Below are 18,095 nucleotides of genomic sequence, written 5' to 3'. Positions count from 1 at the left end.
GAAAGGTGGTTTCTGAAGAGCCGTTAGCACCCTGTTAAGGTCCCAGGGTTCCAGCGGACGCTTGTAAGGTGGGACTATGTGGCAAACTCCCTGCAGGAACGTGCGGACCTGCGGAAGCCTGGCTAGACGCCTTTGAAAAAATACGGATAGCGCCGATACTTGTCCCTTGAGAGAGCCGAGAGACAAACCCTTGTCCATTCCGGATTGAAGGAATGAAAGAAAAGTGGGTAAGGCAAAGGGCCAGGGAGTAAAACCATTATCAGAGCACCAGGATAAGAAGATCCTCCAAGACCTGTGATAGATCTTGGCGGACGTTGGTTTCCTGGCCTGTCTCATAGTGGCAATGACATCTTGAGATAACCCAGAGGACGCTAGGAGCCAGGACTCAATGGCCACACAGTCAGGTTGAGGGCCGCAGAATTCAGATGGAAAAACGGCCCTTGTGACAGCAAGTCTGGGCGGTCTGGGAGCGCCCACGGTTGACCCACCGTGAGATGCCACAGATCCGGGTACCACGACCGCCTCGGCCAATCTGGGGCGACGAGAATGGCGCGACGACAGTCGGACCTGATTTTGCGCAGCACTCTGGGCAGCATCGCCAGAGGAGGAAATACATAGGGCAGTCGAAACTGCGACCAATCCTGAACTAATGCGTCCGCCGCCAGAGCTCTGTGATCTTGAGACCGGGCCATGAATGCCGGGACTTTGTTGTTGTGCCGTGACGCCATGAGATCGACGTCCGGCGTTCCCCAGCGGCGACAGATCTCTCGAAACACGTCTGGGTGAAGAGACCATTCCCCCGCGTCCATGCCCTGTCGACTGAGAAAATCTGCTTCCCAGTTTTCTACGCCCGGGATGTGAACTGCGGAGATGGTGGAAGCTGTGGCTTCCACCCACTGCAGAATCCGTCGGACTTCCTGGAAGGCTTGACGACTGCGAGTGCCGCCTTGGTGGTTGATGTATGCGACGGCAGTGGCGTTGTCCGACTGGATCCGGATCTGCCTGCCCTCCAGCCACCGATGAAAGGCCAATAGGGCTAGATACACTGCCCTTATCTCCAGAATATTGATCTGAAGGGATGACTATCGGAGTCCAGGTTCCCTGAGCCCTGTGATGGAGAAAAACCGCCCCCCACCCTGACAGGCTCGCGTTCGTGGTGACCACAGCCCAGGTGGGGGGTAGGAAGGATTTTCCCTGCGACAGAGAGTTGGGAAGGAGGCACCACTGAAGTGACATCTTGGTTGCAAGGGAAAGAGAGACGTTCCTGTCGAGGGAAGTCGACCTCCTGTCCCATTTGCGGAGAATGTCCCACTGGAGTGGCCGCAGATGGAATTGCGCGAAGGGCACTGCCTCCATCTTCCCCAGGAAGTGCATGAGGCGCCTCAAGGGGTGTGACTGACCCCGAAGAAGAGATTGCACCCCTGCCTGCAGAGAAAGCTGTTTGTCCAGCGGTAGCATGACTACTGCTGACTGAGTATGAAACTCCATCCCAAGGTACGTCAGTGATTGGGTCGGTGTCAACTTGGATTTGGGAAGTTGATGATCCACCCGAACTGCTGGAGAGTCGCCAGAGCGACGGAAAGGCTGTTTTGACACGCCATCTGAGAGGGTGCCCTGACCAGAAGATCGTCTAAGTAGGGAATCACCGAGTGGCCCTGAGAGTGTAGGACCGCCACAACAGATGCCATGACCTTGGTGAACACCCTTGGGGCTGTCGCCAGGCCGAAAGGCAAAGCCACGAACTGAAGGTGTTCGTCCCCGATGGCGAAACGCAAAAAGCGTTGATGTTCAGGTGCGATCGGCACATGGAGATAAGCATCCTTGATGTCGATCGATGCTAGGAAGTCTCCTTGTGACATCGAAGCGATGACCAAGCGGAGAGATTCCATCCGAAACCGTCTGGTGCTCACATGTCTGTTGAGCAGTTTGAGGTCCAGAACGGGACGGAACGAGCCGTCCTTCTTTGGCACCACAAACAAGTTGGAGTAAAAGCCGCGACCATGTTCCTGGGGGGAACAGGGATCACAACGCCTTCTGTCTTCAGAGCGTTCACCGCCTGAAAAAGTGCATCGGCTCGCTCGGGGGGCGGAGAGGTTCTGAAGAAACGAGTCGGGGGACGAGAGCTGAACTCTATCCTGTAACCGTGAGACAGAATGTCTCTCACCCATCGGTCTTGCACATGTGGCCACCAGGCGTCGCAAAAGCGGGAGAGCCTGCCACCGACCGAGGATGCGGTTCGGGGATGCCGAGAGTCATGAGGAGGCCGCCTTGGAAGCAGTGCCTCCTGCGGCCTTTTGGGGGCGTGACTTGGACCGCCACGCATAGGAGTTCCTCTGACCTTTCTCCGGCCTGCTGGACGAAGAGGATTGAGGCTTGGCGGAGGGACGAAAGGACCGAAACCTCGATTGTATTTTCCGTTGCTGAGGTCTCTTCGGTTTGGACTGGGTAAGGAGGAGTCCTTTCCCTTGGATTCCTTAATAATCTCATCCAATCGTTCGCCAAACAAGCGGTCGCCAGAAAACGGCAAACCGGTTAAGAACCTCTTGGAAGCAGAGTCTGCCTTCCATTTGCGCAGCCACATGGCCCTGCGGACTGCCACAGAGTTAGCGGATGCCACCGCTGTACGGCTAGCAGAGTCTAGAACTGCGTTCATGGCGTAGGAAGAAAAAGCTGACGCCTGAGAAGTCAAAGACGCAACCTGCGGAGCAGAATTACGTGTGACCGCAGTAATCTCAGCCAGACAAGCTGAGATAGCTTGGAGTGCCCACACGGCTGCAAAAGCCGGGGCAAAAGACGCGCCCGTGGCTTCATAGATGGATTTCACCAGGAGAGCTATCTGCCTGTCAGTGGCATCCTTTAGCGATGAGCCATCTGCAACCGATACCACAGATCTAGCCGCCAATCTAGAGACTGGGGGATCCACCTTGGGACATTGAGCCCAACCCTTAACAACGTCAGAGGGGAAGGGGTAACGTGTGTCAGTAAGGCGCTTAGTAAAGCGCTTGTCCGGAACCGCTCTGGGCTTCTGGACAGCATCTCTGAAGTTAGAGTGATCGAAAAACGCACTCCGTGTACGTTTAGGGAACCGAAACTGGTGTTACTGTGGTCCGGGCCGGAGTCCTCCACATGAGACCTAGGGCCCCCCCTGGGAACGTGCTGCGGCGCGGACAGAGAGGGGCCTGGAGGCGAAGATCCAACAGGGCCCGGGGCCTGTGGAAGGACCGGTCTGGACTGCAAAGCTTCAAGCAGCTTGGCAGACCATTTGTCCATAGACTGAGCCATGGATTGTGAGAGTGACTCAGAGAGTTTTTCAGCAAAAACTGCAAACTCTGTCCCTGCCGCCTGGACAGGGGGAGCAAGGGGTTCTACCTGAGCCGAGGGGCCCACTAGTGACCGAGGCTCCGGCTGAGCAAGCAAAACAGGGATTGAGCATTGCTCACAGTGAGGGTAGGTGGAACCCGCAGGTAACTTAGCCGCACAAGAGGTACAGGTCGCAAAATAACCCTGTGCCTTGGCACCCTTGCTCCTTGTGGATGACATGCTGTTGTCTCCTAGGAGAGTGATCACTGAGGGTATATGGGAAAGGGTATATAGCCCGACCAAACAGAAATATATAAATATATATATATAGTATCTATTCCGGCACCCTAAGGGGACCAGCACCGGGTGACCGGTGTGGCTTACCGACCGCTAAAAAGCGGAGTGTGTGTCCTCCAGATTCCCTGCCTTAGGTCTCCCAGCGTTGCAGAGCTCTTTCCTGGAAATCCTCCACAGGCAGAATGCCAAAAAAATGGCTGCCGGACCTCTCTGGGGAGGAGTGGGGCCGTGGGCGGCGCTAGAAAAGTGCGGGAATCTGGAGTCCCCACAGTGATCAGTGAGGGGGGAGGAAACATACAGGATGCTCCGGCCCTCACAACCGACGTCAGGTCGGCAGTCCCGCCCTTACCCCTGATAGACAGGCCCGGGGGCGGGAGTTTTGCTACTAGGCCGCAATTGAAGCCGGGGACTAAATTTAAGACCGCGGCCGACAAACAGGCGCGGTCGGCGCGGAAGTCCGCCGGCCGTCACAAATAAGCAGCTGCTGCAGCGTCCGGGATGAAGGCGCTCCATGCACATCCCCCATGGGGATACAGAGTACCTTAGTGATGCAGGGCCCGGTCCCTGAGGATAAATCAACTCCTGTCCGACAGATTCCCACAGGGGCTGCGGAGGGAGCACGGTCCCAGTGAATGGATGACCGCTCAGGATCCCACTTCTCCCAGAGCCGCTAAGGGATGGTGAAGGAGACGGCATGAGGCTCCGGCCTTTGTACCCACAATGGGTACCTCAACCTTAACAGCACCGCCGACTTAGTGGGGTGAGAAGGGAACATGGCGAGGGCCCCGTGGGGGCCCAATTTTCTTCCAACCGATATAACTAAAATGAGAATGCATGAGTGGATGTGTGCCTCCTTCCACACAAAGCATAAAACTGAGGAGCCCGTGATGCACGGGAGGGTGTATAGGCAGAGGGGAGGGGTTACACTTTTTAAAGTGTAATACTTTGTGTGGCCTCCGGAGGCAGAAGCTATACACCCAATTGTCTGGGTCTCCCAATGGAGCGACAAAGAAAAAGTTAAGATAACAAGGGCCTATTTAGCAATACGGTTTAATTGATTAGTGCAAGGTTAGATCAAGCATCCAGATTCATCAAATGTTTTATGTCAGAAAACTGGTGCTTCGAGAAGTCACACAATTATTGCACAAGGAGGAATAAAGCAAACATTCTGCGACTTTTGACGTTTTCATGCTAGTTTGAAAAACCTTGGCTAAAATGGGTAGAGATGGAGAAGAGCCAGGACATGGCTATGACCGGCCATCAAATATGGCAAAAGTGTTGGCGTCCTTTGTGCAAGAAATGCTCCTCCAACCCCTGAATGGAGCACACGCCACTGGGAAAATGTGCTGAATTATTAATGAAATTGGTGTATCATTCATCAGCAAGCCCCTCATTAAGACTGGCGTGAAAATCTATGGGGAGATAAGGTATGCACACCAGTGACTATGTAAGGGGAATACATGAAATAGCAGAAACTGCTGTGTGAATACTGACTTGAAAAATCCAATCTAAATTTCTCTGGATTCATATGTTCAGGGCAGTAATGCAGATTCCATTTTTCACATTTCATTCTCACATATAGCTATTGGATTTTTCATGTCAGTATTCACACAGCAGTTTCTGCTATTACATGTATTCCCCTTACATAGTCACTGTTGTGCATACCTTATCTCCCCATAGTGATGTTTTTTAGGGTTTTGCACCCAGTTCAGACTTAGAATGGTGTTCCAAACATTATTCCTTATTTGGCGTGAAAATCTGACCCTGTGGGTCTTAAAATTTTCAATATTTCGGCGAATGTATTAAAAATGGACTGATTTTCATTTAGAAAACGCAGACGATTTTCATTCGTAATTTATGTCCATGTGGCATTTTAAAATGTAAATGAACAAATAGAGTTTCCAGGTTAATAATGGCAATATAACAACACTCAGATGATACAAGTTTGATCCGTATGGGATCCATAGACGTCTATAGGCAAATCTAATCGGAGACGCAGAAGAAAATAGTTCATGATGCAATTTTTTTTCACTGACACCCGGTCCATGTGAGAAAACTGTAAAGGGTGCTTTACACGCTGCGACATCGCTAACGATATATCGTCGGGGTCACAGTGTTTGTGACGCACATCCGGCGCCGTTAGCGACATCGCAGCGTGTGACAGCTAGGAGCGACAATCAACGATCGCAAAAACGTCAAATCGTTGATCGTTGACACGTCGCTCCTTTTCATAATATCGTTGGTGGTGCATGCCGCTGGTTGTTCATCGTTCCTGCAGCAGCACACATCGCTGTGTGTGACACCGCAGGAACGACGAACATCTCCTTACCTGCGTCCTCCGGCAATGAGGAATGAAGGAGGTGGGCGGGATCTTCCGCCCGCTCATCCCCGCTTCTATTGGACGGCTGCCGTGTGACGTTGCTGTGACGCCGCACAAACTGCTCCCTTAGAAAGGAGGCGGATCACTGGCCACAGCGACGTCGCAGGGAAGGTAAGTCCGTGTGACGGGTGTAAGCGATGTTGTGCACCACGGGCAGCGATTTGCCCGTGACGCACAATCGACGCTAGCAATATCAATAGCGATATTGCAGCGTGTAAAGTGCTCTTTACATGAACGGCCCTATTTAATTATATTAGTCTGTGTGCTGTCCAATTTTATACATCATTATAATATGCCCGTCAGAACGTGACAATTGACTTTAAACCATCTTGTACCGTCTAGCACAGACAGCCAAATTGGTTACTCTTCTGGCACAAATGGGAACCACAATTTCTGAGCATGTGTTGCCTGTTTTTCTGCCAAGCTGCCATATCAACATGGGGCAGAATGTCTAAATCACATAAAAAATATAGAGCAAGTCATGAAAGACATTGACAAAATCTCTCCAATGCTGTACCTTACTGGACCACTGATTCCAGCTCCAAGCTTCTGGGTCCAATTGATATTAAATTCTTCTAGAATAGACGTCTCCTGTATGTACAAATAACAATACATTGGGTTAAGAAATGCATACAGATACTTCTGAGAAATGAACAGTACTAACATAACCGGCAACATGCAGACAAAAAAAAAAAAAAGCAAATGTCTCGGCACCATCATTAGGATGGAAGTCTGAATACAGTAGATTCCACATGATGATACAAGAGACCAGTGATGGAGGTGGTGCTGTGCTTTCAAGTTGCCCAAATAGGGAAACCGAGGACGCACAGAAAAGAGAAAGGGCACTCACCACATAAAAACACTTTCTATTCAGGTCACAGGCAGGGGGAGAGCAAGTGCGACTAGTCTGACCAGCCACACTCGCACTCACCCTCCATGTTTTAGTGGATGATACAAATTATTACATGTGTAGGTTAACCTGGATTACTGCATTGATGTGTCGTGTAACAAAAAGAGGACACAGAACATTTGTAAACATTAAGTGCTAAACTTTGCGATTTGAAACCCAATAAATCTTTTGTAATCACCTATTTCATAAATAAATTTTCAAATTGCAAAGTTTAGCGCTTAATGTTTACAAATGTTGTGTGTCACACAGCCCATCACTGCGGTAATCCAGGCCGACCCACACAGGCTGCAGAACGTCCCCAATGATGGTCATTAGAGCAGCGGTCCTGGGGCACATGCTGGCAAAAAAAAAATATAATATATAAAAAGTGTTTATATTTTTTAAGTTTTTTAATTTATACTGAACCTGTCCTGTCTGAAGCCAGGATCGAACAGCGAGTGTCCAAAGGGCACTTTCTTTTACAAAATGCATCAGTCCCCTCAGGATACAGCACATTTACCGTATTTTTCGGATTATAAGACACTTTTCCTCCCAAAAAATTTGGGAGGAAAATGAGGGGTGCATCATAAAATCCGAATGTAGCCTACTGGGGGGTGGTGGAGAGGGGTCACAGGAGACAAGGCAAGGCTGTGCTGCAGGCAGGCGGTGCGTCGAACAGGGAGGCACTGGCCATTCTGAAGATGTCAGTGGTGTGGGCTTCAAATAATGGAGGCTGGAGTCGGCGTGTGCAGATGGAGCTCTCATCTGCGCACACGCCGACTCCAGCAGCCATGTCTTTGGAGGCCGCACCGGCGACATCTTCAGAATGGCCAGTGCCTTACCGCCGCAGCGGCCCCTGCCCCAGCACAGAGCAGCGGCCCCTGCCCCAGCACAGAGCAGCGGCCCCTGCCCCAGCACAGAGCAGCGGCCCCTGCCCCAGCACAGAGCAGCGGCCCCTGCCCCAGCACAGAGCAGCGGCCCCTGCCCCAGCACAGAGCAGCGGCCCCTGCCCCAGCACAGAGCAGCGGCCCCTGCCCCAGCACAGAGCAGCGGCCCCTGCCCCAGCACAGAGCAGCGGCCCCTGCCCCAGCACAGAGCAGCGGCCCCTGCCCCAGCACAGAGCAGCAGCCCCTGCCCCAGCACAGAGCAGCGCAGCCATAGTGAGCATCTGGACCCCCCTCTGCACTGCCTGCAGCATCGCCCCTACCTCCTGTGACCCCCGCTCCGCCACCGGATTATAAAACGGACCCCATAGTAACCAGAGTGCAGCCTTCAGCATTGAAGCTGCTGAGGTAAAGTGAAAGCTGAGCTCTGATTGGTTGCTGTGGACAACTAGACAATTATCAGGTGTAACCAATAACCAATACTCTACTGCTATTCACTATATAACGCTGAACATGTCCTTATGTCCGGAGCAGAGCCTGCGCGTGCACAGTGCTATGTTCATGTCCTCTCCATCCTCCCACACTAGCGTCATTGTGAGGGAGGAGAGTGGCGAGGAACCATCCACCCACATCACATGTGTCATGGTGAGGGAAGTCAGCAGCAAGCAGACATCATGTGATCCGAAGATGGCTGCGCCTGTGCGGAGGTTGCTGACCGGCGCGCGGTGGTGCAGGGCTCGGGCTGTGCGGGACGGGATTGTGGGATACAGGGGTTTGGCTTCTGCACTGGGGAGCGCGGGGTCTCCATGGAGAAGCACAGTACTGTGTGTTTAAAGAGGCTGGCAGTGGTGTCCCAAAGCAGAACACCCATGGAGCAGGAGGCCGGGGCCGGCTAAGGTCACTGCGCTGATCACAAGGGTGCACGCTGCTGCTCTCTGTTATCTTTCAATACTTGCAAACAAGCAACCAATTCACTATCACCCACGCCGACCACCGCTATGCTGCTGCTCTCTGTTATCTACCAATACACACACACTGAATATTACACATACAATATTCATTCACCAGTCAGCCCGCGAGCATGCTGCTAACTCCGGCGCCATTTTATTGAAGACACTGTCTCTGATTATCACTCTTCACCAGTTTTTTCCAGATGATATATTCGCAGACACAGTGTCTTCTATAAAATGGCACCGGAGTTAGCACTATGTGTGCGGGCTGGCTCCGTACCCATTTTACTAAAGAATCCAACTACAACATGAACATAGCACTGTGCAGACATCGGCCACAGGGATGATGGCAGCGGCCGCTGTGCAAAGTTTAAATAAAGGGGAGGAATAGATTAAAAAAAAACACCCACAAAGTCCCGTTCCGATGCTAAATTATTGTCACCCGGGCATAGACCGGGTTCAATAGCAAATTATATATACACACTGAATAAAAAAAACAAAGAAAAAAAAAAACAAAAAAACAACAAGACACTTTTTTTTTGCTCCCACTTTTCGTGACCTGAACTCAAAGATCCAAATGTTTTCCATGTACACAAAAGAACTTTTTCTTTCCAAAATTGTTCACAAATTTTTCTAAATTTCTATTTATAAAGATCAAGATAACCCATCCACATAACAGGTGTGGCATATGAAGATGCTGGTTAGAAAGCATTATTGTAGAAGTTCACCTTAGGCTGGCCACAATAAAAGGCCGCTCTAAAATGTGCGGTTTGTCACACAGCACAATGCCACAAATGTCACAAGGTTTGAGGGGGGCGTGCAATTGGCATGCGGACTGCAGGAATGTCCACCAGAGCTATTCCCCGTGAATTGAATGTTCGTTTCTCTACCATAAACCGTCTCCAAAGCCATTTCAGAGAATTTGACAGTACATCCAACCAGCCTCACAACCGTAGACCATGTGTAACCACAGCAGCCCAGGACCTCCACATCCAGCACTTCACCTCCAAGATTATCTGAGATCAGCCACAAGAACAACGGGTGCAACAATCAGTGCATAACCAAACAATTTCTGCCCAAACTGTCAGAAACCATCTCAGGGAAGCTCATCTGCTGCTCGACGTCCTCATCGGGGTCTCCACCTGACTGCAGTTTGTTGTCGCAATCGACTTGAGTGGGCAAATGCTCACAATCGATGGTGTCTGGCACATCGGTGAGGTGTTCCTGTCACGGATGAATCACAGTTTTCACTGTACAGGGCACATTGCAGACTAGCAAATGGTCAATGAACTAACACAACTTGGCAGCGGAATACCGACCAAGAATGAAGTGAATCGATACAATTTACTATGAAATCTTATTTTATTTTTTAATAAATTCATTTAATTAACAATATCAAACAAGAGAGCCACCTGGGGGGCACATGGTTCCAGAATTTAAATAACCTTCCTATCCTTTATAGCATATGTTATTGAAATATCACACAGACCAGTGACATATACCATATATTGCACCATCTACTATTCTGTTACAACAGTGTGACACAACATGGGACAAAAGGTCTATTTTCATCCAGGGCAATGATATGTGGCCTCAGATCACAATTATATGGCTGGATCGGCTCTCCTATTACTTGTGAATCCTCAGCACAAGCTAACGTGTTATATAGTACTAGCCGATACCATCATCCTATATGCCACGCCACCTTCCATCACCCTTGGTGACTAATCCCATCATGTCACACTCATTTAGCAACAGAAAATCCATCATCCGGCTTGGCGATTATAACACTGTCCATAGGAATAACACAGCGAACCAATGCCGCTAATTATAGAATAATTAACATAATTAACATCAAAAGGCAGAAAGTACTTACATTGTGCGATAAGTTATCTGGCCATGCGTCCCTCCACCCCTGACGTACGTTTCGCCACACACTTTATCAAAAGGGGGCGTGTCAAGGTGGGGAAACATCTGTGTTTATATATTGTAATCCAGCCAATAACAGTGTCCTAACGTGCCTTCATCATTACGTAGCGTGAGCTATTTCCGGTGTGCGTCGGCGCATGACGATGTTGCCGCTTCCTCTTTGTGAAGAGACTTCCGGGCTGCGCGCGCTGACCCGCAAACATCATCACGCTTTAGGGCACATGATGTACGTGCGTCCGGAAGTCTGAGGAGCGGAACAACAGAGCATGCGCGCTACCAGCAATGATGTCACATCTTAAAATAACATTCATATATGATGGATATTACGCATAAAGAATGCAGCACATATATACACATTCACTATGGTGTTCAAATGTAGATATAATATAATAAAAGGATGATCAATACAACCCTAATAAACAATCACGTTTATCATATCCAGTGAACCATCAGCGCTGTATCGGTGATCCCCACATACCACAGGCTTCAATAAATTACCGAATACAAATTCCTTATATTATCCACAACATTTTTTTTATATATATCCATTGTTCCATAAACATATATGTGTCCCTCATCATTTACTACAAATGTATCAACGCATATACCTAACAGTTATATATTATTTCCAAATTCCATATGCATCGGACATCATATATCATTTATATAGAACACATTTTTCTTCTTTCTTTCTTTTTCTTTCCATCATGGATTTATAGTTGTAGGTTCTCAAAAGTATTATGCTGCATCCAATATTACAGATCATCATACAGAGATCCCCATATATGTCATCCCGCTTCCATCACTGCAATTAGGTACAACGAATGACACTAGTTCCTTGGCTAGAATCATTTTAATTTTTCTTTTTTTGATTCAAACACCAACACTTAAAAACAATGGTAGCCTTTGTGAACTCGTCTCCGTCACCATTGATCACTTCCTCAAGCCCATTGTGGCTACTCTACCTTCATATATAAAAGATACTACCTCGGCTCTTCGGAGGATCGGTAATTTACACGTAGAGGAGGGAATGATCATGGTGACGGCAGATGTCGAATCGTTGTATACCTCGATTCGTCATAAGGATGGTCTTAAAGAGGTGGAGTGGTTTCTTCGTACCAGCAGTCTTGACGCATCCACTGCTGAACAACTTCTGACACTGCTGGAGTTTGTTTTAAGTCATAATTTTTTCACCTTTAACAAAAAAATTTTTTTACAGTTACAAGGTACTGCGATGGGGGCCTCATGTGCCCCCTCGTATGCTAATTTATTTTTGGGATTTTGGGAAAGACAAATTTTTTTGGGTGAGGATTTGCCAGCAGTGTCGAAGGTTCAGGAGTGGATGCGCTATATAGACAACGTGTGGTTTTTGTAGATGGGCACCAGTCAGGAGTTGGACAGATTCATGGTGGGTTTAAATACCAACGAGCAAAATATAAAACTGACTTATAAAAGTGGAATCCAACTGGAGTTTCTTGACATTATGATCAGCATTGATGGGAATGGAGATATCACAGACATGTACCGCAAGCCTACGCCTACGAACTCCCTGCTGCATGAGTCTTCTTCACATTTGCCCGCGACTATACGAGGTATACCTGGGGGCCAATTTCTGAGGGCCAGAAGATTATGTTCCACCATGGATAACTTCAAAAAGCAGGCGGGTGACATAGCACGAAGGTTTGCAAAGCGTGGATATAGTCAACGTAATATCAAGAGTGGATATGGGAAGGCTCTCAGAAGTAACAGAGATGATCTACTATATGGTAGCTGTGTTAAACAAAATAAAATCCCGGAAGGTACAACTCGTATTATCACCACATATAACTCGAGATGGAGTGAGCTGAAATCTATCATAGACAAACATTGGAAGGTACTTATGATGGACCCCATTTTGAAAAGAGAGTTGTCACAGACACCACAGATGGTGGCGAGACGGTCGCGAAATTTACGCGACATTCTCGTCCATAGCCATTACGAAACTGATCCTGTTAAAAAAATCTTTTGCCGGTGGCCCCCTGAATGGGTTCTATCCGTGCGGCCTGTGTAAGGCGTGCGGCAATTGTGTAAAGACCAAGATATTTAAAACCCATGACGGATCTAGAACGTATGATATACGGAAGATATTGAATTGTTCGTCTAGCGGTATTATATACCAAGCTGAATGCCCATGTGCGAAAATCTATATAGGTTTAACTATACGAGAATTCAAAGTTCGAGCCCTTGAACATCTTAAGGACATTCGCAATGCGCAGACAGCTAAAGATATATCTACCCTAAAAACATTGCCGCGCCATTTTCACAGGCTCCACGGATGCAACCCTAGGGGGCTAAAATTCCGGGTAATTGATCAGGTCAATTTGGGCCCAAGGGGGGGCGATTTAGGCCTTACATTAGCAAGGCTTGAATGTAAATGGATATACCGTCTGGGTTCCGTGGCCCCACAAGGACTCAACGAAAGTAATGGCTTCAGCTCTTTTCTTTAATTGGACGATTTTCCACCTGTAGACTACCGTATTAATAAGATGTAGGTGAGAGTGGTGGTCTAATACTTTGGAGGTTTAGACAAATAATAGTGGGATTTCGTCTCATTCAATCTCGAGTGGCAACATATGTATATACACATATATTTGCATATTTGAAGTTTATAAGCAGTAAACATGAGAGGGACTATTTGTCTAGTTAAATTGGTTGAAATGAGGTATTATAGGTCTATATTAGTCGGTGGATTGTTTTTAAGGGTGGGTTATGTTTTTAAGTGTTGGTGTTTGATTTTAATTTTTCTTTTTTGATTCATTCTAGCCAAGGAACTAGTGTCATTCGTTGTACCTAATTGCAGTGATGGAAGCGGGATGACATATATGGGGATCTATGTATGATGATCTGTAATATTGGATGCAGCATAATACTTTTGAGAACCTACAATTATAAATCCATGATGGAAAGAAAAAGAAAGAGAAAGAAGAAAAATGTGTTCTATATAAATGATATATGATGTCCGGTGCATATGGAATTTGGAAATAATATATAACTGTTAGGTATATGCGTTGATACATTTGTAGTAAATGATGAGGGACACATATGTTTATGGAACAATGGATATATATAAAAAAAAATTTGTGGATAATATATGGAATTTGTATTCGGTAATTTATTGAAGCCTGTGGTATGTGGGGATCACCGATACAGCGCTGATGGTTCACTGGATATGATAAACGTGATTGTTTATTAGGGTTGTATCGATCATCCTCTTATTGTATTATATCTACATTTGAACACCATAGTGAATGTGTATATATGTGCTGCATTCTTTATGCATAATATCCATCATATATGAATGTTATTTTAAGATGTGACATCATTGCTGGTAGCGCGCATGCTCTGTTGTTCCGCTCCTCAGACTTCCGGACGTGCGTACATCATGTGCCCTAAAGCGTGATGACAATTGCGGGTCAGCGCGCGCAGCCCGGAAGTCTCTTCACAAAGAGGAAGCGGCAACATCATCATGCGCCGACGCACACCGGAAGTAGCTCACGCTACGTAATGATGAAGGCACGTTAGGACACTGTTATTGGCTGGATTACAATATATAAACACAGACGTTTCCCCACCTTGACACGCCCCCTTTTGATAAAGTGTGTGGCGAAACGTACGTCAGGGGTGGAGGGATGCATGGCCAGATAACTTATCGCACAATGTAAGTACTTTCTGCCTTTTGATGTTAATTATTCTATAATTAGCGGCATTGGTTCGCTGTGTTATTCCTATGGACAGTGTTATAATCGCCAAGCCGGATGAAGGATTTTCTGTTGCTAAATGAGTGTGACATGATGGGATTAGTCACCAAGGGTGATGGAAGGTGGCGTGGCATATAGGATGATGGTATCGGCTAGTACTATATAACATGTTAGCTTGTGCTGAGGATTCACAAGTAATAGGAGAGCCGATCCAGCCATATAATTGTGATCTGAGGCCACATATCATTGCCCTGGATGAAAATAGACCTTTTGTCCCATGTTGTGTCACACTGTAGTAACAGAATAGTAGATGGTGCAATATATGGTATATGTCACTGGTCTGTGTGATATTTCAATAACATATGCAATAAAGGATAACAGTTTGGGCAGAAATTCTTTGCTTATGCACTGATTGTTGCACCCGTTGTTCTTGTGGCTGATCTCAGATAATCTTGGAGGTGAAGTGCTGGATGTGGAGGTCCTGGGCTGCTGTGGTTACACATGATCTACGGTTGTGAGGCTGGTTGGATGTACTGTCAAATTCTCTGAAATGCCTTTGGAGACGGTTTATGGTAGAGAAATGAACATTCAATTCACGGGGAACAGCTCTGGTGGACATTCCGGTAGTCAGCATGCCAATTGCACGCTCCCTCAAACCTTGTGACATTTGTGGCATTGTGCTGTGTGATAAACCGCACATTTTAGACTGGCCTTTTATTGTGGCCAGCCTAAGGTGGACTTCTACAATAATGCTTTCTAACCAGCATCTTCATATGCCACACCTGTTAGGTGGATGGGCTCTCTTGTTTGATATTGTTAATTAAATGAATTTATTGAAAATAAAATAAGATTTCATAGTAAATTGTATCGATTCACTTCATTCTTGGTCGGTATTCCGATGCCAAGTTGTGTTAGTTCAGTTTAACTGAAGTGTGTATAGGGATTGGACTTAGGTAACTAATAGCAAATGGTCAATGTCTGACCCCCTGAACACACCCCACCCCCCAATACTGTAAAACTGCACATTTTAAAATGGCCTTTTATTGTGGGAAGCCTTAGGCTATGTGCGCGCACTGTGTTTTTTGACGCTTTTTTTTGGGTGTGTTTTTGTTCTAAAAACTGCATGAATCTCCTTCCCCAGCAAAGTCTATGAGATTTCATTTTTGCTGTCCGCACACTGCAATTTTTTTTAGCTGCGTTTTTGTAGTGACCACAAAGATGCAGCATGTCAATTCTTTTTGCATTGTGTCCCTGCGTTTCGGAGGGCTGGTATTTGGCCAGATACTGGTCCCCATATAAAGTCTATGGGGACCAGAATCGGGCACAAAGTGGTAGGAGTGAACACTACGTACTCACCGATCACCAGTCGGCTGTCACACTGCTGCCACGGCAGCTCTTTCATCTTCCAGAGCAGGCCGCTCATTAGGCTCATAACATATTCACTCCTTCCCTGCTCACCGGTGGCTGTGATTGGTTACAGGCAGACTCGCGCCCACGCTGAGTGACAGCTGTCTGACTGCAGCCAATCACAGACGCCAGTGGGCGGGTCTATATCGTACAGTAAATTAAATAATTTAAAAAAAAAAAACGACGTGCGGTCCCCTCCAATTTTGATAACCAGCCAAGATAAAGTCTCACAGCTGGGGGCTGGTATTCTCAGGCTGGGGAGACCCTAGTTATTGGAAGCCCCCCTAAGCCTAAAAATATCAGCCAGCAGCTGCCCAGAATTGCCGCATCCATTACGCTGGTTTCACATCAGCGTTTTTCTGCCGCACTGCCGGATACGGCAGAAATGCAGTACAGTTCACAGGCATCGCGGCAAGCTCCGGTCACATACTGTCACATGTTCCGGACACATGACCGCATGTGACCGAAGCTTGCCAGTGAACTGTACTGCACTGCTGATGTGAAACCAGAGTTAGATGCGACAGTCCCGGGACTTTTCCCGGCTCATCCCGATTGCCCTGATGCGGTAGCAATTGGGGTAATAAGGAGTTACTGGCAGTCCATAGCTGCCACTAAGCCCTAGCTTAGTGATGGCAGGCGTCTATGAGACACCCCCTCATTACTAAGCTGTAAGTGAAAGTAAACAAACACAATCACCCGAAAAATCCTTTATTTGAAATAAAACACAAAAACAGCCCCCTCTTTCACCACTTTTTAATCCCTAAAACACCCCTCCAGGTCCGACGTAATCCGAGGTCCCACGAGGCTTCCAGCACTGGTACAACTGACAATCAGAGAGCGGCTATAGAACACGACCGCTCTCTGTGAGGGTCAGGCCACAAGTGAAGTAAGCTGAGCGGGATCAGCGGTGACTTCAGCTGTCACCGCACATCACCTGACTGAAGTCACCGCTGATCTTGTGCTCACTTCAGTCGCGGCCCGATATGCGGTAACAAGTGGAGGACACCAGCCATCACCTGACTGGAGTCCTCCACTTGAGACCGAATATAAGGCCGCAGCTGAAGTGAGCCACGAGATCAGCTGTGACGTCGTGTGAGTGACGTCAGCGCTAATCCCACGGCTCACTTCAGTAGAGGTCTGACAGGTGGAGGACTCCTGCGTTTTTTAAGCCAAAAATGCCGCTCTAAGTAGTCACCACAAAGATAAAAACACTGCTTCTGTGTGGTAAAAAAAAAAAATGCAGTGTGCGCACTTAGCCTTAGGGTACCCACACATCAGCGTTTTTCTGCCGCACTCCCAGATCCGGCACAAGGGCAGTACAGTACTTTAGAGTTCACTGGCAAGCTCCGGGCACATAGGGTCATGTGACAGTACGTGACCGGGGCTTGCCGCACTGTCTGTGAACTGTAAAGTACTGTACTGCCCTTGTACTGGATCTGGGAATGCGGCAGGAAAACGCTGATGTGTGGGTACCCTTAGGAACACATGTGCAATAGTCCTGCTGCCTAATCAGCATCTTGATATTCTACACCTGGGAGGTGAATGGATTATCTCTGCAAAAGGAGGAGAGCTCACTAAGGCTGGTTTCACATCAGCGTTTTCCTGCCGCACTGCCAGATCCGGCATAAGTGTAGTACAGTTCACTGGCAAGCTTCGGGCACATGCGGTCATGTGACCAGAGCATGTGACAGCATGTGACCGGGGCTTGCCGCGCTGCCTGTGAACTGTACTACACTTATGCCGGATCTGGCAGTGCGACAGGAAAACGCACCGCCAGCGTTACCCAGGTTTTACATATCCGGCTTTTCGTCGGTTTGGCGGATGTGGCGCACGCCAGTACACTGGATACAGTATAGTGGCAGCGCGACAAGCGCCGGTCACATGCTGTCAAGTGACCGGAGCATGTGACGAGAGAGAAGAGAGGAGAGAGGAGAGAGAAGAGAGAGAGAGCTCATTATCCCCGCACAAACACCGGCATTACCGCACACGCAGGCACTACCACACGCATCATCACCGCACATGCAGGCACTACCGCACACATCACCGCACACGCAGGCACTACCGCACGCATCATCTCCGCACACCCCTGCACTACTGCACGCATCATCTCCGCACACGCAGACACTACCGCACGCATCATCTCCACACACCCCGGCACTACCGCACGCATCATCACCGAACACACCGGTACTACCCACCCATCACCGCACACACCCCGGCATTACCTCAGTGACATCCCCGCTGACAGCGCGACTCCCTTCAGTTGCTGCGTGGAGCTCCCAGGAGCGGCGGTGTTCTACTGCCGCTCCTGTCAGCTTCATG

General features: G+C 48.2%; 1 protein-coding gene across 2 annotated transcripts in view; it reads right to left on the bottom strand.

The window, feature by feature from the left end:
• MAPKAPK5 (MAPK activated protein kinase 5) overlaps positions 1–18,095 on the bottom strand; it is a 123,031-nt gene that overhangs the window by 88,928 nt on the left and 16,008 nt on the right. For both annotated transcript variants that reach the window (XM_075341844.1, XM_075341845.1), the window contains exon 2: positions 6,495–6,568. In XM_075341844.1, coding sequence (XP_075197959.1) covers positions 6,495–6,568 — 74 coding nt within the window. The remainder of the gene's footprint in view (positions 1–6,494; positions 6,569–18,095) is intronic.

This window comes from Anomaloglossus baeobatrachus, chromosome 1, assembly GCF_048569485.1.
Source record: "Anomaloglossus baeobatrachus isolate aAnoBae1 chromosome 1, aAnoBae1.hap1, whole genome shotgun sequence".
Taxonomy (NCBI): domain Eukaryota; kingdom Metazoa; phylum Chordata; class Amphibia; order Anura; family Aromobatidae; genus Anomaloglossus; species Anomaloglossus baeobatrachus.
This window is presented reverse-complemented; position numbering and strand designations above follow the sequence as displayed.